The sequence below is a fragment of the Tetranychus urticae genome, chromosome 3, assembly GCF_039701765.1.
Source record: "Tetranychus urticae isolate SD_2017Ah chromosome 3, NJAU_TeUrti_SD_1.0, whole genome shotgun sequence".
Lineage (NCBI taxonomy): Eukaryota > Metazoa > Arthropoda > Arachnida > Trombidiformes > Tetranychidae > Tetranychus > Tetranychus urticae.
This window is the reverse complement of record NC_142960.1, coordinates 14,690,813-14,717,377: the sequence shown is the minus strand read 5'-3', so window position 1 is coordinate 14,717,377 and position 26,565 is coordinate 14,690,813. Positions and strand designations below refer to the sequence as shown.

Below are 26,565 nucleotides of genomic sequence, written 5' to 3'. Positions count from 1 at the left end.
CTTTTAATTTGAAGAAATCATTCAAAGAGGTTAATTTATTCTTTCTTTTTTCTCTTTCTTTTCTTTCCTCCTGCACTGTCATCTACCAACCGATTGTAGCGGGGTGTTTGCGTTCGCGTAGCTCCCCAAAAATCCTTAAATAAATCCAAAAGCAGAAAGCACATGATCTCTGGTCTTGTTTACAAGATGAGAGTTACTTTGAACAAGAAATCCTTTTTTTCAGGATTGTTATTGTTCTTCAGTTTAACTCTTGATCGTTGTTATGTACTAAGGAGAGACTCGGTATTTTTGGTATAGATAATTTATTTCATAACTTATGTTTTATTTGCGTTATTTTGTTTTCTTTAACCACGACAAAAATCATAATTAACAAGCTTTGTTTGTACTGTCTAACAATAACATTATTCTTATTTAGACAATAATTCTACATTCAGACTCTGCACCAGGTTTCTCCCACGACCATAGATCTTCCCGTCTTTCCTCTTCAAGTCTCTGTTCCTCCCTATGCACGTCTCTGTCGTTCTTCTTCAGCTTTCTTTCGTTCTTCAATAGCTTTCATTCGTTCTGCAGATACCTCCACAACTACACGTCTTTTTGGTACCTCTCGACGTTTCATTTCTTCCTCTTGACGTTTCATTTCTTCCTCTTGACGTTTCATTTCTTCCTCTTGAGCTCTAATCTGAGGTCTAAAATCATCTATTTTGCTTGGATCTATTTTACTCAAATCTACTTTAACTCTTACAGAAGCAGTATTATCAAATACTTTTTTGTCTGAATCATTATTACCATCCATATCAACCTCCGAATTAAAATATTATGTAACCAGTAAATTAAGAATCAATTATCAGCAAAAGCAGTTTTTAACACTGACGAGCACCTGAGATATATGGATCAATGTCAAACTCAGCTATGGTATGTTCTTCACTGGTGGCTCACTAAGAATTGCAGAATCCACAAGCAGATCTAAAAACGTTGAAAAGAAAGGAAAATAAGTAAGAGAAAATGAGAAAATAAATCAACAATATGGATATCAAAAGCAGTAATTTATGAATATATAAAACCAAAACAAGGAAAGAAACAAAAATACAAGGAAAGAAACAAAGATATCGAGTAGAGGAAAGAGCAATGATGAAGAGGATAACAGAAAAGTTTCTTACACAGATTAGAGTTGAGAGAGTACCAAACGAATCCAGAGTTATTAATTCACAATTTAATACAATTAGATAATAAGCAATAAAGTGAAACAAAACATTAATTTGGGAAATGCAAGTAATAAGAATTTCAAGAAAAAATGTGACACATAGAGATAGGCGATTTTATACCGAAGTTGTTACCGTGAGTTAGTGTTTCCCCGATACCTTTTTTTTGAGTAAAAGTATCGATACTTTGCCTGTCGATATTACTCGATACTTTGAAAAAAATACTCGATACCAAAAAAGCTCTTAATTTGATGAAATTATCAGGCAAAGTATTACAGAATTGAGAAAAAACCAGCTTTCAATTATTTCTGGAGACCATGAGAATGACTCACTGCATAAACTCACGCTTTAATTGTACTCATTAAATACTCGATACCTTTCCGATTGATACCGATACTTTTCAACGGGTCATTTTTTTGCAATATCGGGAAACACTACCGTGAGTTTAGTGAGCCTAGTGAGTGAGTGAGTCGGCTTTAGTTTTAGTCGATTTTTACACTTAGCCGGCTTTAGTGAGTCAATTAAAACCTCACTAAAATAACTGACTTTGAATTTCGAACTCAAGTTCTTGTGTTTTCAATAGTTGGTTTGACACTCACCAAAAAAGATCACAGCTCACTCCTGAAAAATTGAACAAAAATCTTTTCATTCATCACAATTTTGAATTTGTTAAACAAAACTGTGATAACTATGAATTATAATATCAATTTATAACAATAAGATTCTGTTATAAAGTAAAAAATACATCTAAAACTAAGCTAATTAGTCGACTTGAGTTGAAAATATCACCAAGTTAGTGAGCCGAAACTTCCAACTCACTTCTGTACATTTATATGGGCGATATTGTCGTTATCAATTTTTCAAAAAATTTCAAAACTAATCAAACATTGTTTTTGTTTGCATGTTTCTAGTTGTCGAAATTAATCGATTAGCTAGCTAAGCGAGCGAACTTAGCTTCAAGCTAGCTAAGCTAGTAGCAGCTAGCTTACAGTCAGTTGCAAGTCAATTTTTACAGTTTTCAGCCAGTCCAGCATTTTCTGGCTGGCTTCGGTATCTAAAATTGATATTCAATTCATAGTTATCACAGTTTTGTTTAACAAATTCAAAATTGTCATGAATGAAAAGATTTTTGTTCAATTTTTCAGGAGTGAGCTGTGATCTTTTTTGGTGAGTGTCAAACCAACTATTGAAAACACAAGAACTTGAGTTCGTAATGCAAAGTCAGTTATTTTAGTGAGGTTTTAATTGACTCATTAAAGCCGGCTAAGTGTAAAAATCGACTAAAACTAAAGCCGACTCACTCACTCACTAGGCTCACTAAACTCACGGTAACAACTTCGGTATAAAATCGCCTATCTCTATGTGTCACATTTTTTTCTTAAAATTCTTATTACTTGAATTTCTAAATTAATGTTTTGTTTCTTTTTATTGCCTATCTAATTGTATTAAATTGTGAATTAATAACTCTGGATTCGTTTGGTATTCTTTGAACTCTAATCTGTGTAATAAACTTTTTTGTTTTTCTCTTCATCATTGCTCTTTTCCTCTACTCGACATCTTTGTTTCTTTCCTTGTTTTGGTTTTATATCTTCATAAATTACTGTTTTTGATATCCATATTGTTGATTTATTTTCTCATTTTCTCTTACTTATTTTTCTTTCTTTTTAACGTTTTTAGATCTGCTTGTGGATTCTGCAATTCTTAGTGAGCCACCAGTGAAGAACATACCATAACTGAGTTTGACATTGATCCATATATCTCAGGTGCTGCTCAGTGTTAAAAACTGCTTTTGCTGATAATTGATTCTTAATTTACTGGTTACATAATATTTTAATTCGGAGGTTGATATGGATGGTAATAATGATTCAGACAAAAAAGTATTTGATAATACTGCTTCTGTAAGAGTTAAAGTAGATTTGAGTAAAATAGATCCAAGCAAAATAGATGATTTTAGACCTCAGATTAGAGCTCAAGAGGAAGAAATGAAACTTCGAGAGCAACAAGAAAGACTTGCAGTTGGACTAAAGATATTTGCAGAACGAAAGAAAGCTGAAGAATAACGACAGAGACGTGCAGAGGGAGGAACAGAGACTTGAAGAGGAAAGACGGGAAGATCTATGGTCGTGGGAGAAACCTGGTGCAGAGTCTGCCTGTAGAATTATTGTCTAACAAGAATAATGTTATTGTTAGACAGTACAAACAAAGCTTGTTAATTATGATTTTTGTCGTGGTTAAAGAAAACAAAATAACGCAAATAAAACATAAGTTATGAAATAAATTATCTATACCAAAAATACCGAGTCTCTCCTTATTACATAACAACGACCAAGAGTCTAACTGAACAATAACAATCCTAAAAAAGGATTTCTTGTTCAAAGTAACTCTTATGATAAGAGTCTTATCTTGTAAACAAGACCAGAGATAATGTGCTTTCTGCTTTTTGAATCAAAAATTTTGATTCATTTAATGATTTTTGGAGCGCTGCGCGAACGCAAACACCCCGCTACAATCGGTTGATAGATGACAGTGCAGGAGGAAAGAAAAGAAAGAGAAAAAAGAAAGAATAAATTACATGTAACCTCTTTGAATGATTTCTTCAAATTAAAAGTTGATTTTCTTCATAATTTTTCACATAATGTACAAAAAATTTCTTATACACGTAGAGATGGGCGATATTATCTTTATCGATGATTCTTAACGATATTTCAGCGCTCAATATTTATCGCTATTTTTGCTCGCCATTGAAACCAATGTTAAATTTCGATATAAATACCGATAATCATCCATATTTCGGCCAAATCTTCGGATAAATATCGCACATCACTATAGTCACGTTTGCTGTTAACTCAAAGAGTTACAATGGCTTGTGATGTTTGTTCATTTAAAAGTAAGATGGCGCTAAACGTGTCTATAAAACATTTTTTTTGGTTTGCTCAAAATTCTTATTGCTTGTGTTTCTAAATTAATGTCTTGTTTCACTTTATTGCTTATTATCTAATTGTATTAAATTGTGAATTAATAACTCTGGATTCGTTTGGTACTCTCTCAACTCTAATCTGTGTAAGAAACTTTTCTGTTATCCTCTTCATCATTGCTCTTTTCCTCTACTCGATATCTTTGTTTCTTTCCTTGTATTTTTATTTCTTTACTTGTTTTGGTTTTAAATCTTCATAAATTACTGTTTTTGATATCCATATTGTTGATTTATTTTCTCATTTTCTCTTACTTATTTTTCTTTCTTTTTATAGTTCTTAAATCTGCTTGTGGGTTCTTCAATTTTTAGTGCGACATGAGTGAAGAACATACTATAGATGAGCTTGACAGTGATCCATATATCTCAGGTGCTGCTCAGTGTTTCTATCAAGCTGAACGTGTTTCAACTCTCGGAGCAAAATATCCAGACAAAAGCCAGCATGAACTTATAACCCTTGCTGTTAAAGAATGGAATCTTGAATTAAACATCCACAAAAAAGTTAAATATTTAAGGACAGTAGAAAGAATGGGGTTAGCTCGTCAACTGAAAATTCGGGGATATCATGGCCAAGCAAATAATCCACCAGCACAGCGAAGCCGAGCTACTGCATCTTCTTTCGTCAATTCCAATATTTCACTGGCTGATTTGTTGAAAAGAGAGCCTAAAAAGCCACCCAAGAACGGTTACTCTCTATTTACCTCTGAACAATTGGCTAAATATGTGAATGTTGAACCCCAAAAGCGTATGTCCGAAGTTGCAAGAATTTGGAGTCAAGTAATATCCAAGGAAGAAAAGGCTTCTTTTGATGCTCGAAACAAAGAAATGCTTTTGAAATACCAAACAGAGCTTAACGCTTTCATAGAAGTACGTTTACATTCATCTTTTGTATTTCTAGCCTCGTTCTGACATTTGTTTTTTGTTTATTTTCAGAGCCTGACTCCCGAGGAGAAGCAAGTTTATGAGGAATACAGGAATATGAAAACCAAGAGCAAGAAAAAGGTCAAGAAGTTTTAAACTTGCGGATTCGATGCAACTCTAATAGTATTCCATCTAATAGTTGCATCTTTTTAAGTCCCTGACTCCACCAGTAAAGCTCTACCAACATACTACACTTGATACAAAATACCATTAATCTCTCACTTCATCAAACTCGGTTAAATTGATAAATTATAAATCTATAATTGATTGATATTAACCGATCCATCAATAATCTAAGAAACTTTTCTCTAAACTAAAAAATCGTATTTACATGACTATATTAAGACATTGGATAATTTGCTTGATTGATGTATTTTTTAGTTTAAAATTCATATTATACAGCCTTTTTGTCTTGATTTTTTGTCTGATGTTTAATTTATTGCATATTTTTTTCAAACATTCAGACATTGAATAAAAAATGCTGTTTAAATCCAAGCATATTAAGTTAAACTTGTGAATTTAAATTAAAATCTATTGATAAAATCATACTTCACCACCTTTTGAATTTTAATGGCTACAGAAATACAAAATTCTTTTTCTTTTAGTAATAATCTTATACTAGATTTATTCTCTTAATCACCTTCATCATCTGTATCAGCATATTCAGGTGTTGTTTCTTCAGGCTTATAAGAACTTGGTGCCTTTTTTGTTGTAAATATTGGAGTAGTGACTTCCGTATGACGAGTTTCCATTATTTTTGTTGTATGTTTCTCTGTAGGTCGGGTATTGATTGTAGTGCTTGTTTCTTTATGTGTGGTTGGTTTTGCAGTAGTTGAAGTTTCTGATTGGGTTTCCTTCTGATTATCGTGTGATTCATGATCCTCGGATGCTGATCTAAATGAAGGAGCCTTAGATATTGGTTTTTTCTGGACTGGCCTTTTATTCGCATCCAAAATACCAACTGAAAGAAAAGAAGATTTCCTCATTAAAACGAAAATGGCCACAAAATAAACTCAAAACTTACCATTCTTAATTGTCTGCTGTTCTGGACAAACAATCATAAAACAGACTTTTGGATGTAACTGAAGATCACGAATATCTGTATCACTTGGAAGATTGAATTGTGCCATGTTGGAATAAGCAGATGGAGCTTTATTGTTATCCTGTTTTTGTTGTTTTCCTGATCGCAAATCCGAACGAGATGTCGATGATGCTTTGACTGCTTCTGATCGAGGTTGACTTTTCTTTCCATTTTTTACATTCTTGCCAGGTTTCTTCTTTTTGGTTCGGTTGAAAAGTCTCTTCGCAAATCGTTTCGCTATATGGTGATCGGATGATTCACTTTGCAAGCTGAGATTTTCAAAATTTTGACATCTTCCAGTTTTGATACAATCGAAGCTTGTCATTAAGCTTTTCTCGTAAGTATATAAACTTTCCTCGTTAAAATCATCTTCATCTATAATGAAAGAAATGAGCAAAACTTTATATTTACCATCTTTTTTCCTCTTTGTACTATCTGCAGGTTGATTAATTAATTTATTTTTAAATTGCTTCTCCTTTTCATCGCAAATAAAACTACACTTCAAATTGTTTCCGATGGATTCAAAAGATATTTGAGGGTTAACAGTCCAGTCTCTGTTTTCATCATGGTTTTTGGAGCACGAACATATTTCCAATTGGAGATGAACTTCTTGATCATACATTGATTCATTCACTCTCTGTGGTCCACTAAGTAAACCGTGATAAGGATCCAAATGAATCGTCCATAACAATGAGTTCTTCAAGTTTTCATGAGATGATTCTAATAATGATCCAAATGTCCAACAACTTTCAAAATTGATTATCACAATTAATAATAAGGACAAATTTATTAACATATTCATCAGATTGCTTAACATTTGATGTTATTTTGAAATTTCGCTGAGCTTGATTCAGTAACTCGTTTTCTAGGAAAATACATTGCCATCAATGATTAATACCAATCACTTTAACTCAACCGCGATTTGTTTTATTCATAATATTTACCATATGTTTTTTACTTTCCTTGAAATGATGAAACTGATATTCAATTTCACCTTTCTGTGTATTACCCTTCTGTGTAATACACTTAATAGCCAAAATTAATAACACTTTATGCAATTCAAATTGTCTGAACAGAGTTCTGGAAATTGGTGTTATTTTTTCATGAATTTTGTAAAAAAATGACTTTTAAATATATGTATATTACAAATAACAGAGAGGGACAATTGACGGGCCAACAGACTTGGCAGAACTTGAATCGAGTGAAGAAATATAATATAAAAGAAAAAAATTCACAACCACAATCACAACAGTAATCTCACTCATGTATTATGCACTTTTTCAATTTCTCATTGAGCCTTGCGACGACTTAATTTATTGTTAGGTTTAAGTGTTTGTCATTGGATTTTCCTGAGTCGGCTAGATTTGGCGGAGTGATCTTCTGAAAAATTCATTCCTCTTCTTTCACGTATGTCTTCAGCAATTTCAACAACACATTGTTTCGGAAACCACCCTCTAGGCTTAATTATATTTTCATTGATCGGGTGAATCTTCTCTCCATACAGCCAATGCTTTTTCCATCGTGTGACAGTAACAACATCATTAACATTCAATGAAATACGAGCTTCGTCACTAAAGGGAAATTTGAGACAAGTTCGCCATCCTTGACTGAATAAAGGAAACCAACTACCATTATATTCAGCAATTACTTTGTATGTTCTAGATCGCTGTCTTTTTTCCTTTTTTTGTAAGATTTGCTCGTATGTTAAGGTATATTGAGTGCATCCCTCTTTGATAGGCCAATTGCACCCATCCATCCATTTACTGTCCCTAAAAACTAGCATAAAGTTTTTTCGGTAACCTAGATCATAAGGATAAACGAATGGTTCTGTCCTCGTACGAGCCTCTGCTTTAGTAACGATCCATTCCTCGATCGATGTGCGGTTCCGTAAAATTATTTTCATCTTAAATGAGTAAGAAAAGAAATTTGGAATTGTTAAAAAATAAACATTGAGGCATTTCAAATTCAAACTTACTTGTACATAAAATAGTCCACCAACGGCGATAATAACTCCAATAGAAAGTCCAATACTGAAAACTGAGCAAAGGAAAGAGGCGAACGTCAAAAGAACAACTGACTCTGGACCTCTGTGATAAAAGTACCAAGTCTGTCAATATAAAAAAATTAAGATAATGAGAAATGGAAGATTTGGATTGTTGGAGTTTTGAAAATTACCGCATGATAACCTCGGTAGATTGCTATAGAAAGAAGTATAACTGAATGTAGAGCGCCAAGTACAGCAAATAATAAGAAAAGAGTAAAATTGAGGTGATTTTTATGGCCAACACAGTTGTTAATCCATGGACAATGATGATCCATCTTTAAGTTACACTTATTACATGTTCGACAATGATGGGCGCGAGGCCATTTATATGATTGGCATATTGAACAATATTGAAGTTTTTCAGAGATAGAAGGATTGTCTGGGGTCCATTTGGAAAGGACATGACCAGGGCCAATGAAAATGGCACTAAAGAAGTTATAAAGAGTTAATCCCACAAAGCTCAAGAATATGAGATAATTAATTATTGAAATATAGGAGCTAAATATTGGCATCCACATGCTTGTCATGTATAATGTAGTAATTGCCACCCATTTTATTATCAGGAATGCAAGTAAAGGTCCCCAGTGCAGTATCCTGTATCCAAAAAGACCGGACATAACGAGTTGTCATTAGATAAATATCTAGGTGGGTTGATTATTCTGAGCCTGAGAAAAGAATAGAAAAATATACAAGGTTAAAACAAAAGTTCAATTAGGGAGTTACTTCTAAATGATTGGTATCAAAATCAAGAATAGAGAATGAGTAAAATCATTAGTCATTGATTATTTCAATGAGAAAATCAGAGGGAAAATGTTCATAGAGAAACAGTCAATTTGACTCACAATAATTGTATCTAAAAGAAATCTTTCAAAATGAAAAATTAAAACTACATACCTAGAGTGTCAATCTTTAACAATCAACTAAACACCAAGAGTAATGTAAATATAACTGTGATTTAATGTCCAATCCTTCCACAGCAATTTAAATTGACAAATTTCTTAATAGAAACAAAAAGAAGGTAACTTGATGAGATGAGAAACACATGAGAATGGTTTCTCAACATTAAGAAAACCAAAATAAAACAAAAACATGTGATGTCAATGTAGCGTTTAATGTTGTGTTTACCAAAATATTTTCATGAAGTATTGATTGATATTAGTCTGATGAATATTGATAAATTGAAAATATTGAAGTATCAAAATATTGTTAAGGTATTGGTTCAATATTATTGAATGGTATTGTGAATATTGTGAGATAAAGACAATACTGAAACTCAAAAGCTATTTTCAATTTCAGATAAAACCTGTAATGAACCTAAGAATGATAAAATGTTCAGACTTTTGGCTTGGTTCTGTTTCATTCATCTAACAAATCTATTTTCAGAGCACACGTCCTGCCGCTACAACTGCCGCAGCTGGAACTGTTAGATATTTAATCACAAGATTGTATAATTAAGGCAAACTGGATTTGTCCATCTTTCAAAATTACACAAGATTGGCTGTTCAGGGAAAAACATCAGACTGTGTGTGCTTCAAGCTATTATCATGCCTAAAACTATCATTTAACATGTAAATTGAATTAAATTGCTCAGAAATTCTAAAATCTTCGTTGGTTCGGAATTTAATGGCTCACAACAATTTATTGACAGTTTTTTGATCAAAATATATTGTAATCAAAAACAGCGCTAAAATTGTTTTGCTCCACCTTAAATGGGGGATTCACTAAGGGCAAATGCAGTTCATTCATACAATGTAATGAATGCAATGAATCTATTGATCAGCTAAACCTAATTCTGATTCTGTTTTGGGTTCTCTTTAATTACTGTGAAATTAATTTCTTTTATCTATCAAATTCACGTTATTTGAATTTCAGTGAATACTGAATGTTTTTTCCCAGTGAAAAATTGTGTTGACCTGTTAGTAATTTTTACCAACGGAATACCATTTTCTAATAAAAAGTGAGTAAATCATTGTATACAATCAAGCCTCTTGCTTCTCAAATGTTATTTTTTCACTTTTCCTCTTTGTCTTGCATCTTCCTTTTTTCTTTGTTCATCTATCTTCGTCTCGATGTTTATGCATTTCTAATTATTGTTTGCAAATCATTTCAATTCAGATTAAGTATTTAAAGGGTTTGATGCTCTTTATGAGCCTGTTGCCATTTTCATTCACATTCAATAACTGGACTATTTTCTCTTTTTTTCTTCTTAGTGAGTGGTACATCATATACTGAAGAACATCTTATTGATTCTGATGGAAATCAAGACGATCCTTACTTAAGACTGACTTTAGAAGAAACCGAAGACGATTACAATATTGAGGATATTTCCAAAGATCAAGTCAAAGAGTTACATGACGATAACAGATTTTTGTTGGAAGATGATGAACCAATAGAGTCTACCAGCTCTCAAATAAACATTATTGACAGACGTGTCAATGACAAAATTAGGTATCATTTGATTCTTTACAACATCTTTACACATTTTTTGTAAATAGTTTTAGTGTGTAATGATCTTATTTTATTCAATCTAACTTCCTTATTCAGTGGTAAAAATAAATCCAGTGACATCAGTCAAGAAATTGGTCCTCCAAGTCCTACTATTGATACTCGACCATCATCATATACAGAACCAGAATTTTGGTGTTCAGTTGCATATTATGAGTTGAAGAACAGGGTTGGTGATACTTTTCACGCATCTCAGCCATCACTAACGGTGGATGGATTCACTGATCCATCAAGTTCAGAAAGATTTTGTTTAGGGTTACTTTCAAATGTTAACCGAGGTAGTTTAGTTGAGCAAACTCGTAGGCACATTGGTGAGTAGGTTTTTTGATTCTTATACCTTTTGATTCTTCCCTTGCCTCCCACTGAGTATTGTCTATGGAATTTTTGTGTTGAAATCCATCATTTATGTCTTTTTTTATTGCCTCTATCTTCTAATCTTCGAAGGTCGGGGCGTCAGATTGTATTATATTGGTGGGGACGTCTATGCCGAATGCCTAAGTGAGAGCAGCATTTTCGTCCAAAGTCCTAATTGCAATCGAATGTACGGCTGGCATCCGGCTACCGTTTGCAAAATACCTCCTCGTAAGTCAGCTTTACAGAAACAAATTACAATTCTTCATTATATCTTTTTTAACTAAAATCAGAATGATTACATTTGATCAGATTTACTTCATATGATTTAATATTATTTGATTATTTCTGAGCTTATTTTAATTTATTTTTCTCAATAATCTTGTCCATATTTTCATTCTCAATCTACGAAAGAAATTAATTTTGAGCTTTATCTATCTTGATAATTTTGTTTTCTTCTTTGGTATAAATAAGATAATTGATGTTAGAATTGAATATTAAGAATATCTGTATCAAGTAATATTATGTTGGATTTTTATTGAAATTGATTTTTCTTAAGAAATTTTTGTCTTTATTTTTTATTAAAAAACATTTTTTCTTTTCTTATTTTAAGGTTGCAATTTGAAAATTTTCAAAAATCAAGACTTCGCCGATCTACTCGCTCAATCGGTCAGTCAAGGTTTTGAAGCTGTGTTCGCACTCACCAGAATGTGTACTATTCGTATAAGTTTTGTTAAAGGTTGGGGAGCTGAGTACAGAAGACAGACAGTAACATGTACGCCATGCTGGATAGAGCTACATCTAAATGGACCATTACAATGGTTGGACCGAGTCCTAATTCAAATGGGTGCACCTCGAATTCCTTGTAGTTCAATGTCTTGAGCACTCTTATCCTCTCCTAAATCCGCAACCTGAAAAGATGATCGTAATCAACAATCTTAAATCAAATTTGTTCAATAGATTGTTTAATTTGTTCTATGTTGTAAATGACTTGAAAACGAGCGAGCAAGATGTAACCAGGGATGGATTATTGATGTACAAAAAAAAAATGAAATACAAACTGTTACCTTAATCAATTCATCTTTTAATAATGATCGAATTAGCATAATTAGCGAAGAATGGGAAATGAATTGACAGTTAAATTAATAAAGCCCACTATCATATTAAAGCTTGTCACCATTGAAACTCATGCTGTTTGTAATTGATTTCGTGTTTGAACTCAACCAGATTCTTACACAGATGATCAACATCTCTTGAAATACCCTTTAATCTAGTTGCTGATTATTGCTTTCAAATTTTTGATTTCAAGTTTTCATAAATTTTAATTACTAATCATCGTTAAATGGGAAATGAATTGATAGTTAAATTAATAAAACCCAAATCATTAAAGCTTGTCACCATTTAAACCCAAACTGTTTACATTTGATTTCGTTCAACCTGATTCTTTCACAGATAATCAACACCTCTTGAAACATTTCAATTTAGTTAATCATTGATTTCAATTTTCATAAATCTTAATTTCTAATCACTATTGTGTTTTTATTTCAAATAGTGTAACTCTTTTATTAATCAACTTGCAGTTCTTATCAATAACAATCATCTGCATACGTTAACATGTTTAAAGATTGGAATCTTTTCGCGGAATTTTTGCGTGAATCAATTGCTGATTTCATTGTAAATGTATCAATATTTTCCAACTGATTCAACCAGTTTATTATTTCATATTGGTGTGATAATTCCAATTGGTTAATAATATCCTCTTTTGGTTATACAGTTTACATGTACTACATGGATTTACATGTTTATTTTATGAATCATTTCAACTGCAGTTTGATTTTGGTTATTTTTGGAGTCAAAGCTTTTCCTCAGCATTATATTCCTTCTCGTTTCAACCGATGTAACTGGCATATTTCATTACAAACATTCTTGGCATGTCACATAATTTACACTTGTAGATACAAATTTTGCCACCAATAACTTCACCATCACAAAGACTAATTGGTTCCCCCTGAATCGGCCTCTCAACTGGTAAATGGCCATGATTACCGAATCCAAATAACGGCGCCGCTTCTGTTGATTGACGATGACCTATGCCAATCATTATCACACTGATCAAAATCAAAATCTGGAATAGAAACAGGATTGAATCAATGGAACGAGTCAATAGATGAAACATTGGTCTTTTAAAATGAAATCAAAATTCAACTTACCCTAATATGCATTTCAACTGTGATCCAAAGCCACCTGAGTAATCTAATGAGGTAATATAAAGGTTTAAAATTTACTGGTAATCAACAAAGGCACTAAGAAACCAGAAAAGCACCACTAACCATTAGAGTTAAAACGTTAAAAATGATGGAATCAAATGATGTTGGTTAGGTTAGGTTGTGGATACTTTTTAGGGCAACATCGAGAGTGAGGCTAAATGTTGGTTTCATGATGCTATTCATGTAATCATAAAGAGCTGGTCATTGATAAACCCAAAAACAAGATGGCAACCGTTAGTTGATTGTTAACCTGCAAGATAATATGAAGCTGATTGGTGACCTTGATGTTGACTATATTTAAACAAAAACTTAACAGCTATTATTAGATTGTTATTAATAATGACGCTAAAAGTAACCGTTCATTTTAGCTACCAAGTCTTAATTGTTTCATATTTTCGTGAAACTCGCCATTTGTAGTTGTTCATTTGATCTAGGATTTAACAAGTTTACCAGATTGTCTGTGATTTTAACAGATAGGTGAATAATAATGTTTGTTGATTTGCACCTTCAAATTGGTTAATTGACTGACTAATATGTTTTGTTGATTTATCGAGAGATTGGCTTGATAACAATTTAATTACTAATTGCTTGTATGAATCAACAAAAACAACAATCACGACAATCTCGTGCGTAAATCCTAAGGAGGATCAGCAGAGTCGCCGGTTCTCGGTTATTTTTTGTAATTAATCTCTGAATGTTTCTCTTCTGAATCATATTTTTTACTGATTACGAATATCTAACTTGTTTTGATTATCTCTTTTAATTTAGGAACCATTCAACAAAAAAGATTAAAGGATAAACTTCATTCTTCACCTGTTTGGCCATTTTTCAAGGAACCGAATCAGTATTGAAAATTACATTGAAACTGGTTTGTTTTATGGGAATATTTCAATGGGCGATTTTCCGTATTCATTTGCAGATTCTCATTAGTAATCAATTGTTCAGTAATCTACGTCAATTTGTATCAACCAATTGTCAACAATATTTTCGATATGATTATGATTAGAAGGAAATTAGTCATTAGAAATTGTCTCAAATGTGTTTACCAGTTGGATGGTTGATATTTTTGTCTGAATATACTTACAGATTTACCTTTCATTATAAATTGTCAACAGGATTTAATGGTAATTCCGTGTAAATTAAAATTGTTTGCCATTGACACTCACATTGATTGACATTCATTGAAAAGCAAAACAGAATAGTCTGAATGATGAACTTTTAAATAATGGTTTACGGTGATCAACCCATAATGAGATCATCATCAACAATCTAAGTATGTTAGTTTACAATTTGGGTTGAAATTACTGAATCTGTACCAGAAAAAAAGGTCTGTTAAGGTTAACAAATTAATAATAAAAACAATGATAATAGCCAATCTACGTGACTCAATACCACTAATCAAATTACAATAAACATCTGGTATCAATAGTAATAATTGATAGTCCAAGGAGTGGAAAATTTTAACAATTCATCCAAAAATTGGCTAAATTAGATTGTCTAACAAAATGCCAGGATTGAACTTTGATTAAAGTAACCTTCAAGCTGTATTGTTGTCTATGTCTTGTTTTTAATACACTTGACTCATGATTTAGGATTTTATTATTGATTCGGATTCCGGTTGTTTGTCTGGTGTAAACCATCAAATTACCAAGAAAGCAACGATTAATGATAAAACTGCTATTTTCAGTTGATTGTGATTTTCAGATTAAAAAGGCAAACCTCAGTCGAGTGAGAAATAAAATATTGGGAGCCAAATATGAGTGAGCAGGTTGAAATGAAACCCATAAATTGAACCAATAAGTTTGTTTAGTGATCAATCCATAGTGACTTGAATACAGCAAATAATCAACTGAATTGGAATTAATTTAAACATATTTAAGTTCTTAACTCTTAATAATTAACTCTATTTGTTTGTGCGTCTTGACTCTACCAATGACTTCAAAAATAGATCAACCAATGCCTGCCAAATGGATAGCTTGTTTTTAAGCCCTAACATGACTGACTATTTCTGTGACCAAAAGTGTCTATCTAGTGAAAGTGTTAAAAGGACGTTTAATAAATTGACTAAAAGCTAATATTTGTGTAAAATATTGTTATTATCACCAAATCTTGTCAGCTGTGTTTTTTTGGAAAGATTAAATTAGCTTGGACTTAAAGTCAACAAGTAAATCTTGCAGTTACTGGTTCCATTTTTTTCTGGTTTCCTATTTTCCAAGCTTACCCATCTAAAACCCATGCCTGGTTACGCTGCTATCAATCGATCTCGGAGACGAAGTCGAGAGCGAAAATTGTCTTTCAGTTCATGTTCATCATCTTTGAATTCCTCAATTTCTGGAAGTGAGATTGATATTAAAGGTGGTCATGAATGTGATTTATGTGGTCTTCCTCTTAAATCAATCAGAGAGCATTATGTCTGTGGCCATGACTTTCATATCGACTGCATTTGGCGATGGACTAAGCAAATAGGTTCCAACCATGAAGACCAATGTCCAATCTGTGGAATCAACCATCCTTCTAGAACAATTAAGACTTTTTAACCCAAATCTCAATCAAATGTAAAATACACCACCGGTCAACCGGACTCCTCTATTTAATTGACGAACTGTCACAATTGATTCATCATTTGTTATCTACTCATTTCATCGTTATATTTATTTAATAACTGTCATTAGCCTTTTCTTTTCATCAATCTTGTAAAAATTTTGATTAAAATTGAATAAAAGATTACAATGTTGATACATTCTGATAATGTTGATAATTTATTTATTGTCATTTTTTATCATCGGTAAACAATGAGATCTTGTTGCTGCTTTATGGCTGTTGCCAGGCTTAATTTTTCTTGATAATTGCTTGCTTACACAGTGATCGAGCAACTAGATTAAAATTCAAAGTTTAATCCATCAGATTTAATGAGATTTGCGAGTTAATTTTTATTCCATCAGATGTCTCTTATTTCAATAAAAAAGCGTGCGTCTGCGGCAAACAGTCTGCAAGCAGAATCTACTTATGCTCAGAGCAAACAAACATCTCAATAATATGTCCGATTAACCAAATTCAACCGCTCATTTATCTAATTAGTGTTTCTTTATTTATATCATATTGTTAGTTCAACTGGGTTCAGTCTGTGAATTAATATTTTCTGGATTGGCTTGTTTATTGCTGTTATATATCAATGTAAGTTTTGCCTCGCGATGTCTCTTTTCACTTTCTCTTTTTGCTATCTGTTGTGTACATCAAAAAATTTCTTTTAATTATATTCCTTGTGTTTCTTTTTTATTACTAGTAAATTGTTTGTGGATATTTCGTTTTTTATTGAAATATGAGTGAAACTGAAAATACACCAGACGACGTTGACAGTGATGGATCAGAAGAGCCAGAGGTTGAGTATGTTGTGGAAAGTATTGTTGATAAGCGTAAAAAAAATGGAAGAATCGAGTACCTGATAAAGTGGAAAGATTGGCCCGAAGAGGATAATACTTGGGAACCAGAAAACCATTTATCCTGTCCTGATCTAGTGGAAGAATTTGAAAAAAATTTACAAGCGAAAAAAGAAAGATCTAAAGCCAAAATAAGAGAAAAAGAATTAGAAAGAGCCAAGAAGTTCAAATCAAAGGAGAAAGTTAAAAAGAAAGTGAGTTTTTTAACTTAAGTCATTGAGTTTAGATTTTTAATAATTTTTTTTCTCTTACAGAGTCGAGATCGTGTTGAGGATGATCTCTCAGGTCGTAAGAAGAAAGCAAGAGTAATCGAATCCTCATCAGGGACACCTTCACCAGCTTGTGTTGAAAATGGATCTAGCTCAAACCGTTTCTTTCCCTCAGATGACAGCATTAGTTCGGATAATGACGAGTCCAATGATTTGAAAAAACGCCTGAAAGCAATAAGTGAAAATAAAACCTTCTCCAAGCTCACTAACATCAAACAAGAAAGCAGTGATGAAGCCGATGATGATAACGAGGAAGAAGACGGAGTCACTGGATTTGATCGTGGATTAGAGCCCAAGAAAATAATCGGGGCGATTAGAGTTGAAGATAAACTGATGTTCCTAATCAAATGGGAATCTTGTAAAAAGAGCGATCTCATTTTGGCTGAAGAGGCCAACATTCGTTGCCCACAAGTTGTAATAAGCTACTACGAAAAAAGACTCAAGTGGGTTCCTGATTTTAATGGAAATGACGAAAACTAGCAAAGTAATAAAATTGTTCAAACATATATCAAGAGCTAAAACTTTCATCAAAGCTCGATGTTGGTTGGTAAATTTTTAATTCATTTAAAATAATGCAATCATTTCAAATAGGTGTTCTGCATACCTGATCTGTATCTACTACTGATGTATTTTATTTAAGTAGTATACCATTGTTTTATTTTTTGATATTATGATCAAGTATAATGATTAATCTATCTTTTGTGAAATGAACAAATTCCTATCTCATGAACACAAATATTGAAATCGCAAGAAAAACTCATTTAAAGTCTCTTTTTCAAAACAATTTTTTTACTTTTTGATGTGTTAATCCAATGTAACACATCAAATCAAACACTTCATTGTAATAAATTTTGTTCACCTCTTCATATTTCATAATAAACATAGTAATATAAAATTTACTTTAGTCAAATTTGGCTTTCTTAGCTTGAAATCTTTCGATTAAAAAAATACAAGGTGATCAATTAATTTCATTAATAATTCAATAATTTATTGAGCAGAAAATTTGAGTTAGCTTTTAATTCAAATTTTTTTTATGATTTTTTCTTAGGTACCGGAGACTTAATGTTATTGTCTGATGATTTTGAATCTGAATCAGTTTGATCTTTATAATCCAAAAGTCGTTTACTTCTAGTTCTCTTGGTTTCCAGATGATTGGTCGATCCACGCTCTAAATCTTTCTGCTTAGGACTTTCATCCTCCTGGTCAGTACTGACATCAGAATCAGTCGCTGCTTCTGTTAAATTTTTATTTACATCAAGTTTACTATTACGAGATGTTACTTTGTCCTCATGAAGTGAATCATAACGACCATACCGATAACTAGTAATGGATACAACAGCGATTATACTAATATAAATCACGGCACAGAAAAAAAGGATTAAACTACTCATTCTCGATGGAATCCAATCGATTTTCCAATTACATCGAAAATAGTTGGTAGCTGGATAAGGGATTCTTCCATTCTTTATAATCCCGGTAAATATTGGTGTCTTCCAACTTTCATATTTACTGTGATCAATTGGTCTTCCTAACCAATCCTCAATGCTCTGATAAGACAATGAAAGTTTACAATTATTTAAGCTACTTTTAACGGTTTAAGCCCCTTCTAGATATGATTTTTATCATAATGAAATGTAAGTCAATTGAAATGAACTCTGAATCACAGCAGCTTGCTAATGAGAAAGATTTTCTAACTTATTCTTCATGCAGTTCCACATTCTATCTTTAAAGTTGCAATCTAATCGATTCCCTAATTTTTGCACGGTTAAAGACATAAAAATATCAAATGGCTATCATTGGTAAGTTGAAAACTTTTACCTATGGCAAGACTGGATACCCATTGTGAGGTTAGTTTCGCTCCACCTAAATGAATTACCTGATTAGGATTAACCAGATGATTTGTTTTTCAATCTAAAGTTAATTTCTTGCTTCTTCATCTTCATCTTTAACTTTAAAATTAAGACTCTGTTTTAAAGCAAAAGTCAAATTTTGTTTCTTTTTGTCATGTCAAATCAATATGAATTGAGATTGGTTAGCTTTTTCGTTTCTTTATTTTATTGTTTTTAATTTAACTAGCGATTTCGCTATCATTTCTATTCTTTGTTTCTTACACTGATCAGATTACCTGAGATATATTCATATCCAATCATGTGACCTTCTAAATCATTTATGTAGAGAGATTTCTTGTTATCAAATTGGACTGATTATTTACAATATTTTCATTTAGTTGTTCCTTCTTCTGGTTCCATACAAATGCATCATTTTTTAACTTGAATTCTGAATCTAATGAGAAAGATTTTCTAACTTATACTTTATCTTCTGCAGTTCCAGATCCCATCTTTGGTGTTGCATTCGAAATGGTGTAAATTTCAGTTACAACTTCCTTCTTCTTCCTTTTAAGTGTTAAATTCTCAGCCTCAACATGGTAAACTTCCGATGAAGGAATAACACTTGTTTCTCTGCCTACGGCTCGTTTCTTGTTTGATTTTCCTGGTTCATAGTCTAAGGTTCCCCAGGGTTGAGGTTCAGCTGTTGCAAAGAGGACAAATACAGTGCCTCCAATTAATGAGACGATTCCTGATGATATCCAAACCATGTCCCATGGATGAGCTGAGCCAGCCTGTAATGAGATATTTATTTGGTTATCTGTTTTCGAAAAAACTTACAAAAGAAACATTGTTACAAATCTGATTGTAATTACATTTGCATCAATGATCAAACCAGCAATTAATGGAGCAAGAAATCCCATTGCTGAAGAAAATGTATTGGATATTCCAAAAGCTAAACCAGAAGCATCAGGAGCCATTTCTGAAATAATTGATTGATCGCCAGCAGTTGAAAAGCCTCTCATAAACATCAGCATGACAAGAAGAAACACTTTGATCCATGGATCTTCACCAGTGAATGGAATGAGAATGGTTGATATGGCACATCCTGTGTTACCTGGTAGAAATTAAATGAGTTTGAGGAAATCTGGTTAAAATAATATTTAATAACGGCTAAGTGAAACTTACAGATGAATTCAAATATTTTTCGAGTTGTTGTAACGGAAAAATAGCCCTTTTCTATCAACCATTGAGACGCTGGAGCAGAGGCAAACATGGTTGTCATGATTGCGATGTAAAAAAGTCCATTGATAAATCCATTATCTTTTAGATTGAAGTTGAGCTCATCTTGAAGATATTGTGGAGCTTTGAAGTTCATTAACATGTAAGCAAATGAATTTGCTGCTCGAGCTATTGTTACAGACCATAAAGGCAGTGAAAGCAACATAGCAGACCAGTTAACTTTCATCTAGGTTTTCCAAAAATAATTAGTTCGTGAACATCGAAACCATCTTTATGAAATTACTAAAGTCGAATGGACAAACCTTTTTCTTTGTAGTATCTTTTCTTGTACTGCTTATAAGCTCGAGTTCAGCTTGTGAAATCCATTTGTTATCCTTTGGATTTTTGGTAACAAAAATCATCCAGAAGATGACAAAGAGCGCATTAAGAGAGGCAAACAGGTAAAACGACAGTGGCCATCCTTCCCAGTATTGATCAAGAGGACATAACCAAGCAGTTATCGGCATAACCATCGCAGAGCCAACATTGGAACCAATCAGTACTCCAGCAATTGGAAGACCAACTTCATTTGGAGGGAACCATCGAGCAAAGATGACATAAAGAGTTGAGATTATTGGTGCTTGGACAACTCCTTGAACTAAACGAATAGCGATCGCCCAACCAAGTCCTCCGTAAACAGACAAAGGCGTTAAAGCAGTACAAAGAAGGGATAAAATGTGTGCCACTGTGCTAACATGAGCAGCATCATATTTGTCCGAAAGGCGTCCACAAATGATTTGAAGGGCTGCATATGTATACGAATAAGCACCGAGAACAATTCCTTGTTCTTCCTCAGTCCAACGCACTTTATATGGTCTTGGTGGCCTGTTAAACAATGAAACATGTTACAGAAAACTATTAATTCGTTATAAATATTACTTACCCGGTGGCATTCAAAATTTCTGAGGGAGATTCAAGCATATCAAGAATAGCCAAACTGAAAATGGTTCGGACAGAGAAACACATTAAAGATGAGAAAAGGCCAAGGACAGCAATGTAAAAACGAAACGGAACTCTGACTTTGTGGGAATCATTGGAGGAATCATTGGAGGAACCGGTTGATCGTTCATCGTCTTCATGGATTTTACCAAGGTTTTGATTGGTTGTGATTTGATTTTCTGGATGAACCATTTTCGATTTGGAAGAGATCAGTTTCAATTAGGACTTAACAACTTGTTGCAGCAAAACACAATAAAACTTAACTCGACTAAAAGATTTTCACAACTTCATTCATAATTATCTAACAATCTAAATTGTTTTATGAAAATGTTATGACCTCTCGCATCAACTACTTACTAATTTATTACCAACTTATTTCCAGTGCAGTAATTCAGGCAAATTTAAAGATTAAATGCTCCGTCTATTGGAAAACTATTGTCCTGTGATTTGATAACCAAATATCATGCAGATTATCATTAGATTGTACAATATTAGGGTGTTTTTAAATTATCTAACCTGATGCAATGAAATCTTCATGCTATTAGATTTATAAAATTCATGTTTATTAATAGTTGTTAAATTCAACAGAAACATACTTGCGTCAATGAAATTAAAGATTGACCTCCTGTTCAGCGGAATGAAGGTGGATTCTTCATACAATCTCTGCACTGATAGAAATCATGATGAAATGTTGAAATGGAAAAAATAATTGCAGTAAAAATGGGTTAGAAAATAGATTTTGGTCAAATTTTAAATCGATCCATGACAGATGGAAATCAAACTTACGTAGACAACGCTCGAAATGCGTAATCCCCCCTAGACAATTAGTTGATTACTCAACCTATTTTCAGTCAAACTGTAACTAAATGTCGATTCTTGCTCTTAATTGCCTCTACCACTTGTTAGCCTATGTATATGTAAGTTTCAATTATCTTGTCTCGGTGATATTTCGGATTGTTAATCTCATGAAAAGGTTGTTAAACAGTGAATAAGAATCCTTTTCTGTTTACAATATTTAACAATAAGAGCCATAAAAAGATGTATAAATAGATTAAATTGAATCACAAAAAAACAGAAATTGTTTTATTCCTCCGATATATTAGTTTATTTTTAGTTCTTAAAATATAAGATTATTAAAGTATTGTATTATTGATATTAATTTCATAATCGGAAACAATCAATAAAAATTTGAACGGTTAAACAACATTTGATTTTTGTTCATTGTTAATATTTTAGTAAACATCATAAACAGCTCATCAAGAGTTTATCAAATAGAAAGATCTGTTTCTTTGAACAAATCGACTTGGATGATTCTAATTAATCTTAATCTGTGATAATTATTCCATTATAATATAATAATTTGTCAAATTTCTTTGCTTTCATTTTTAAATTTGGCGTCCTTATGCTTTTTTGGGTTACACATGCTCTGCACAGAAACCAGTTTTTGTTTCATGTTTGAGTCAAACATTGTTTATGTTCAGTTTTTGAAGGCTCATCTTAAGATCTGAATTGAATTTACATCTTGTGTTTTTATTAATATCGTTTTACTGTGAATTAATTATCAACCATCGAATTATTTTTACTTTAAAGTAGATTATGAATTAACTCAAGCATCTTTTGTTCGTACTTTCAAAGAAGATTTAAGAGAAAATCATTTCCTGATTTGATGACGTTTCAGAAGCTTTAAACCAATGAATTGATGCTTTCTAGCTTTGATTTCTTTCATTCTTGATCATTTTCTCTCTCTAATACATTTATTTATTCTATAGATGTTATCCTCCATGTTTGTAACCACATTTCAAGATTGTTTATCTATTTGTTTCAACAATATAAGCTGATCGCTGGTAAGCATAATGAACCAATAATATCATTTTCAACTCACTGAATCAAGTCCATTCTGGATTGGTCAAGGTTCAGTGCCAAAAGAAGAAGGATATAAGAAAAAGATAATTGTTATAAGCAATAATAAGCCCGATCCTCCAATTACGTGTGAATAATTTTTCATTTGTATGGGTATAATCGTCCATTAACAAAATTGAGCCTGAACAAAGCACTATGCAAGGCGAAGGTAAACCTATGTTTCTTCGCCACCATTCTAAGGAAGTCAAAGGGGTTGTATTTAGTCCAACAGATAGATATCTTTTCACTTCTGGAGGTAATGATGGAAAAATCAACATATACCGAGCTCATAATAGAGGTTTCCATAAACATGAGATGTCTTTCAAACTCGCTTCACCCACTACAGGTTTGTTTTTTATATCACTATTCAATCGTAGATTCGATCAATTTTAAAATTAACATGAAGATAATACATGTAGGCTCAATCTTTGCTAACCTAATCTGTTGGCCTCTTTTTCAGCTTATAGATTGACTTTTACGTTTCTTTCTCTTTCTCATTTTTGCGTTCTGATGTGTTGCAATAAAAGTTGCCCTGTTTTGAGAGGGCCTCTTCCCCTGTTTTTCCCTTCTCTTTCATTCTCCGTTTCGTTGATAAACTTCTCACTCACCTTCTTCAATTCTCTTAACCTGGTTCCACTATTGATGTAACTTCATGTTTATATTCGACTTTTTTTCAGTTATTCATTTGCTCATTTACTTTTCATTATTTTCCCCTTTCTTTTAGGTCGCACTATTACAGGTCTTAAATTTACTCCTGATGGAACCAAAATTTTGGCTTCTTCAACCTCGCATCGGCTAGCTGTGTTAGATGTCCACCGAGGTCACCAAATTCAAAGTTATGAAAACTGTGTTGGTCATTGCAGAGGTCGAGCTGCATTAGCCACTGATCCTAACAATCCAAATATGGTAGTTTGTTGTGGCCCAAATGGAAAAAGTCTTAACCTGCTCGACATCAGGATGCCTTTGCCATGTGAATTTCTTTTCGATGTAGGTCCTTCACATTTATCCTTGCTGAACAATCTCATCCTGAAACCTTGGTTTAGGCTGCATTATTTTTGTATTTTAGTTGATTTATTCATTCATGAAATGTTCAATATTTTACTCAATTTGTTAGTTTATATCGCCGTCATCAAAACATTGATTATGTTTAGTTTACAAAAACCTATAATTTTTCATGTCTTACAAAAAATCTTCAATGTAGGTGATAAATGTGTCTTTTTTCTCGTTTATCCTTCCTCAGCTCCACACTAGTGTAATCAGAGATATATGTTTCTTGAACCGTAGTTGGCCATTTGTAAAATCCCATCAAAGTGGACTTGTTTCCCTATCTGGAGATGGAGTTTGTAAAGTAAGTTTTCATTATCAAATTTAAATTGTTTTATCTATGGTCAATACTTATTCAGTTTTTTTATCTTTTTCACAGACTACAACACTAGAAGGACTTTCTTTGCACACATTTTCTGTTGGATATGAATCCAATTCAATAGCTACAACACCAGAAGACTACGGGTCATCAAGAAGTAATGGTTTAAAGAGCCATATAGTCATTGGAGGTGATACAATATCAAGTTATACACCAGAAAATGCTGCTAACGAAAAACATAAGAAATTTAATTATATCAATCATTATCTCATCTGGAAACTCAAATACACATCTAATGGAAGTCTTCTCTACTCTGCTTGCGCTGGAGGGAAAGTGAAAAGGTTTCGTCGCATGCAAAATGACCATGAATACCTTGGTGATGTTATGGTTCATAAAGCAGATGTTTACGATATGGACATTTCACCTTATAATGAATTTTTGGTCACTGCTTCAAAAGATCACACCGTCGGTATCTTGCACTTAGGACCACCTAATCATGGTGACAGCTCATACTATGAGCTAACATAACGCTTGAATCCTTTAGTGATACAAATTTATGCAATAGATTACAGTCAGTAGTTTGTGATTCAAGTCACTTACTAATCTTCACAACACAAGATTCACAATATTTTTTGAGCAAATGGTAACTCAAGAATCTCAACAATTAAACTAGCTTGATGAAACTTTTTTTACTGTTAATCAGAAATTTGATCAGCTTTGATCATTCTTATTTTACGTATCTCGATACTCTGTGTATCTTCATTTTTTTTAGAAAACATTGTTTTCTCGTTATCATTAATTTTTCAAATCTTTCCTTGTAAGAAAGAAATTATCAAACCTAATCGATCATGGAGGGCGAAAAAAATTGTTTCATCAATCTCACTTAATTGCTGAGCTAAATGTTAAATTTGCATAGAAAAAATTGGGAACTTTGTCACAGCTATTTCTCATCGAAAAAGTCCAGAGCTAGAATGCTTAAGTCCACACAAGCAAAATTTATAAGACTGTAAAAATTCAAAATCGTTCAACTTCTTTTCAGTTGGATAAAATTTAATCATTTATCATAAATTTTTGATAAAAAAACGAAAATGAGCTAACAAATCACTTAATAAGCATATCTTATTTCAGTGAATTGTTCATTCGACAGAGATTACATTTTTTGGTCTTTATTGATTTGAAAACTAAATTGAATCACTCGAACATTATTTATAGCTCAATATTAGCATTATTAGATTAATATCCTCTTATTTTGATTTGCGCTTCTGGACTCAAATTTAAACTTACTTCATGGGAAATGGCTGTTTTGAGTGAAAAATGCAAATAATTTTGAAGACATAGACTTTCATCTTACTAATCATGAAATTGATTGGTATTTTTTTGGCTCTTCCTAAATAATGCAATCATTTCAAATAAGTGTTCTGAATACCTGATCTATATCTACTACTAACTGTATTTAAGTAGTATACCATTGTTTTATTTTTTGATATTATGATCAAGTATGATGATTAATCTATCTTTTATGAAATGAACAAATTCCAATCTCATAAACACAAATACAAATTCAAATTGGATAAAAACTATCATACAAAGTCTTTTTTTCAAAACAATTTTTTACTTTTTTGATGTGTTAATCCAAATTAACTCATTGAATCAAACTCTTCATTGTAATAAATTTTGCTCACCTCTTCATAATTCATAATAGATTAGTAATATAAAAGTTAATTAAAATTCTCGATGAAAAAAATGATATTAACTGTTGAAGATTTATTAGAAAAATCAAAGGGGATGAAGTTTTGTCATAATGCTGTTTAATATTTTCGTATTCTGTCATTTTATCGTTTATTGAACATTAGCTTGGATGGGTTGGTTTCAAGTTTGATGTCTGTTTAGACCCTTCGTTTTCCTGGTTAACACTAACATCACCTCGTCAGTTCATAGATCAGTCCGAAACAATCCTGTTAAATTTTTATTGGCATCAAATTTACTGTTATCAGATGGTAGTAATATGTTGCTATTTATTGTCTATTTGCAGATCATAACGACTGCACCCATATCTAGTAATTGACACAGCAATTATAAAGCACGGAAAAAAGGACTAAAGTACTCATTTCCAATGAAAGAAAGACTAACTAAATCTAGCTTTCTGGTACTACAAAGCAATTCGGTTTAATTGCAAATAATATTGCGAATCAAACAACCATATACATATGAA

General features: G+C 32.4%; 7 protein-coding genes and 1 long non-coding RNA gene across 10 annotated transcripts; 4 read left to right on the top strand and 4 right to left on the bottom strand.

The window, feature by feature from the left end:
- Positions 1–2,598: 2,598 nt before the first annotated feature.
- LOC107363849 (uncharacterized) lies at positions 2,599–5,507 on the top strand. Of its 2 annotated transcripts, none has more exons than XM_089268780.1 (3): positions 2,599–2,701; positions 4,448–5,037; positions 5,104–5,507. In XM_089268780.1, exons 2-3 carry the CDS (start codon positions 4,489–4,491, stop codon positions 5,185–5,187), a joined length of 633 nt encoding a protein of 210 aa, XP_089124906.1. In that variant the 5' UTR covers positions 2,599–2,701; positions 4,448–4,488; the 3' UTR covers positions 5,188–5,507. The 2 variants fall into 2 exon arrangements, with proteins under 2 accessions (XP_089124906.1, XP_089124905.1); XM_089268779.1 differs by lacking the exon at positions 2,599–2,701 and adding an exon at positions 4,145–4,259.
- A 138-nt stretch (positions 5,508–5,645) lies between these two features.
- LOC107363848 (uncharacterized) lies at positions 5,646–7,083 on the bottom strand. Its single transcript, XM_015931112.3, has 2 exons — positions 6,116–7,083; positions 5,646–6,052 (listed from the first exon to the last, which is right to left on the bottom strand). Exons 1-2 carry the CDS (start codon positions 6,987–6,989, stop codon positions 5,724–5,726), a joined length of 1,203 nt encoding a protein of 400 aa, XP_015786598.2. The 5' UTR covers positions 6,990–7,083; the 3' UTR covers positions 5,646–5,723.
- A 147-nt stretch (positions 7,084–7,230) lies between these two features.
- Positions 7,231–9,254, bottom strand: LOC107364230 (palmitoyltransferase ZDHHC6). Its single transcript, XM_015931560.3, has 4 exons — positions 9,111–9,254; positions 8,348–8,881; positions 8,148–8,279; positions 7,231–8,075 (listed from the first exon to the last, which is right to left on the bottom strand). The coding sequence occupies exons 2-4, from the start codon at positions 8,831–8,833 to the stop codon at positions 7,509–7,511; spliced, it is 1,185 nt and encodes a 394-aa protein (XP_015787046.1). The 5' UTR covers positions 8,834–8,881; positions 9,111–9,254; the 3' UTR covers positions 7,231–7,508.
- Positions 9,255–9,992: 738 nt separating this feature from the next.
- On the top strand, positions 9,993–12,478 carry LOC107364231 (SMAD family member 2). Its single transcript, XM_015931561.3, has 5 exons — positions 9,993–10,173; positions 10,427–10,664; positions 10,761–11,032; positions 11,166–11,303; positions 11,686–12,478. Coding segments are annotated over exons 1-5 (918 nt in total). The 5' UTR covers positions 9,993–10,172; the 3' UTR covers positions 11,955–12,478.
- Positions 12,479–12,747: 269 nt separating this feature from the next.
- On the bottom strand, positions 12,748–14,524 carry LOC112539051 (uncharacterized). 2 transcript variants are annotated; one of them, XR_016199594.1, is made up of 3 exons: positions 14,424–14,524; positions 13,283–13,325; positions 12,748–13,197 (listed from the first exon to the last, which is right to left on the bottom strand). It is a non-coding gene; the product is annotated as an uncharacterized LOC112539051 (long non-coding RNA). The 2 variants fall into 2 exon arrangements; XR_016199593.1 differs by lacking the exon at positions 14,424–14,524 and adding an exon at positions 13,403–13,546.
- A 1,827-nt stretch (positions 14,525–16,351) lies between these two features.
- LOC107364187 (chromobox protein homolog 5) lies at positions 16,352–17,944 on the top strand. Its single transcript, XM_015931508.3, has 3 exons — positions 16,352–16,513; positions 16,623–16,970; positions 17,031–17,944. The coding sequence occupies exons 2-3, from the start codon at positions 16,659–16,661 to the stop codon at positions 17,523–17,525; spliced, it is 807 nt and encodes a 268-aa protein (XP_015786994.1). The 5' UTR covers positions 16,352–16,513; positions 16,623–16,658; the 3' UTR covers positions 17,526–17,944.
- A 1,133-nt stretch (positions 17,945–19,077) lies between these two features.
- On the bottom strand, positions 19,078–21,333 carry LOC107364184 (sialin). The gene is made up of 5 exons (XM_015931506.3): positions 21,036–21,333; positions 20,416–20,977; positions 20,060–20,339; positions 19,747–19,988; positions 19,078–19,665 (listed from the first exon to the last, which is right to left on the bottom strand). Exons 1-5 carry the CDS (start codon positions 21,281–21,283, stop codon positions 19,351–19,353), a joined length of 1,647 nt encoding a protein of 548 aa, XP_015786992.1. The 5' UTR covers positions 21,284–21,333; the 3' UTR covers positions 19,078–19,350.
- Positions 21,334–22,579: 1,246 nt separating this feature from the next.
- Positions 22,580–26,100, top strand: LOC107364186 (uncharacterized). Its single transcript, XM_015931507.3, has 4 exons — positions 22,580–23,336; positions 23,715–23,977; positions 24,231–24,338; positions 24,414–26,100. Exons 1-4 carry the CDS (start codon positions 23,147–23,149, stop codon positions 24,879–24,881), a joined length of 1,029 nt encoding a protein of 342 aa, XP_015786993.1. The 5' UTR covers positions 22,580–23,146; the 3' UTR covers positions 24,882–26,100.
- Positions 26,101–26,565: the final 465 nt, after the last annotated feature.

What these genes read in the sequence shown, in the direction of transcription:
- LOC107363849 (XM_089268780.1), top strand. Translation starts at nt 4,489, where the DNA reads ATGAGTGAAGAACATACTATAGATGAGCTTGACAGTGATCCATATATC. An exon ending in AGCTTAACGCTTTCATAGAA is followed by an intron (nt 5,038 to 5,103) that starts GTACGTTTACAT and finishes GTTTATTTTCAG; the next exon opens with AGCCTGACTCCCGAGGAGAA.
- LOC107363848 (XM_015931112.3), bottom strand. Translation starts at nt 6,989, where the DNA reads ATGTTAAGCAATCTGATGAATATGTTAATAAATTTGTCCTTATTATTA. An exon ending in ACAGCAGACAATTAAGAATG is followed by an intron (nt 6,053 to 6,115) that starts GTAAGTTTTGAG and finishes CTTTTCTTTCAG; the next exon opens with TTGGTATTTTGGATGCGAAT.
- LOC107364230 (XM_015931560.3), bottom strand. Translation starts at nt 8,833, where the DNA reads ATGTCCGGTCTTTTTGGATACAGGATACTGCACTGGGGACCTTTACTT. An exon ending in TCTACCGAGGTTATCATGCG is followed by an intron (nt 8,280 to 8,347) that starts GTAATTTTCAAA and finishes TTATATTGACAG; the next exon opens with ACTTGGTACTTTTATCACAG. An exon ending in GTGGACTATTTTATGTACAA is followed by an intron (nt 8,076 to 8,147) that starts GTAAGTTTGAAT and finishes TACTCATTTAAG; the next exon opens with ATGAAAATAATTTTACGGAA.
- LOC107364231 (XM_015931561.3), top strand. An exon ending in CGTGTCAATGACAAAATTAG is followed by an intron (nt 10,665 to 10,760) that starts GTATCATTTGAT and finishes TTCCTTATTCAG; the next exon opens with TGGTAAAAATAAATCCAGTG. An exon ending in GCAAACTCGTAGGCACATTG is followed by an intron (nt 11,033 to 11,165) that starts GTGAGTAGGTTT and finishes TAATCTTCGAAG; the next exon opens with GTCGGGGCGTCAGATTGTAT.
- LOC107364187 (XM_015931508.3), top strand. Translation starts at nt 16,659, where the DNA reads ATGAGTGAAACTGAAAATACACCAGACGACGTTGACAGTGATGGATCA. An exon ending in AGGAGAAAGTTAAAAAGAAA is followed by an intron (nt 16,971 to 17,030) that starts GTGAGTTTTTTA and finishes TTTCTCTTACAG; the next exon opens with AGTCGAGATCGTGTTGAGGA.
- LOC107364184 (XM_015931506.3), bottom strand. Translation starts at nt 21,283, where the DNA reads ATGGTTCATCCAGAAAATCAAATCACAACCAATCAAAACCTTGGTAAA. An exon ending in AAGATACTACAAAGAAAAAG is followed by an intron (nt 20,340 to 20,415) that starts GTTTGTCCATTC and finishes TGGAAAACCTAG; the next exon opens with ATGAAAGTTAACTGGTCTGC. An exon ending in AAAAATATTTGAATTCATCT is followed by an intron (nt 19,989 to 20,059) that starts GTAAGTTTCACT and finishes AATTTCTACCAG; the next exon opens with GTAACACAGGATGTGCCATA.
- LOC107364186 (XM_015931507.3), top strand. Translation starts at nt 23,147, where the DNA reads ATGCAAGGCGAAGGTAAACCTATGTTTCTTCGCCACCATTCTAAGGAA. An exon ending in CATGTGAATTTCTTTTCGAT is followed by an intron (nt 23,978 to 24,230) that starts GTAGGTCCTTCA and finishes ATCCTTCCTCAG; the next exon opens with CTCCACACTAGTGTAATCAG. An exon ending in CTGGAGATGGAGTTTGTAAA is followed by an intron (nt 24,339 to 24,413) that starts GTAAGTTTTCAT and finishes TCTTTTTCACAG; the next exon opens with ACTACAACACTAGAAGGACT.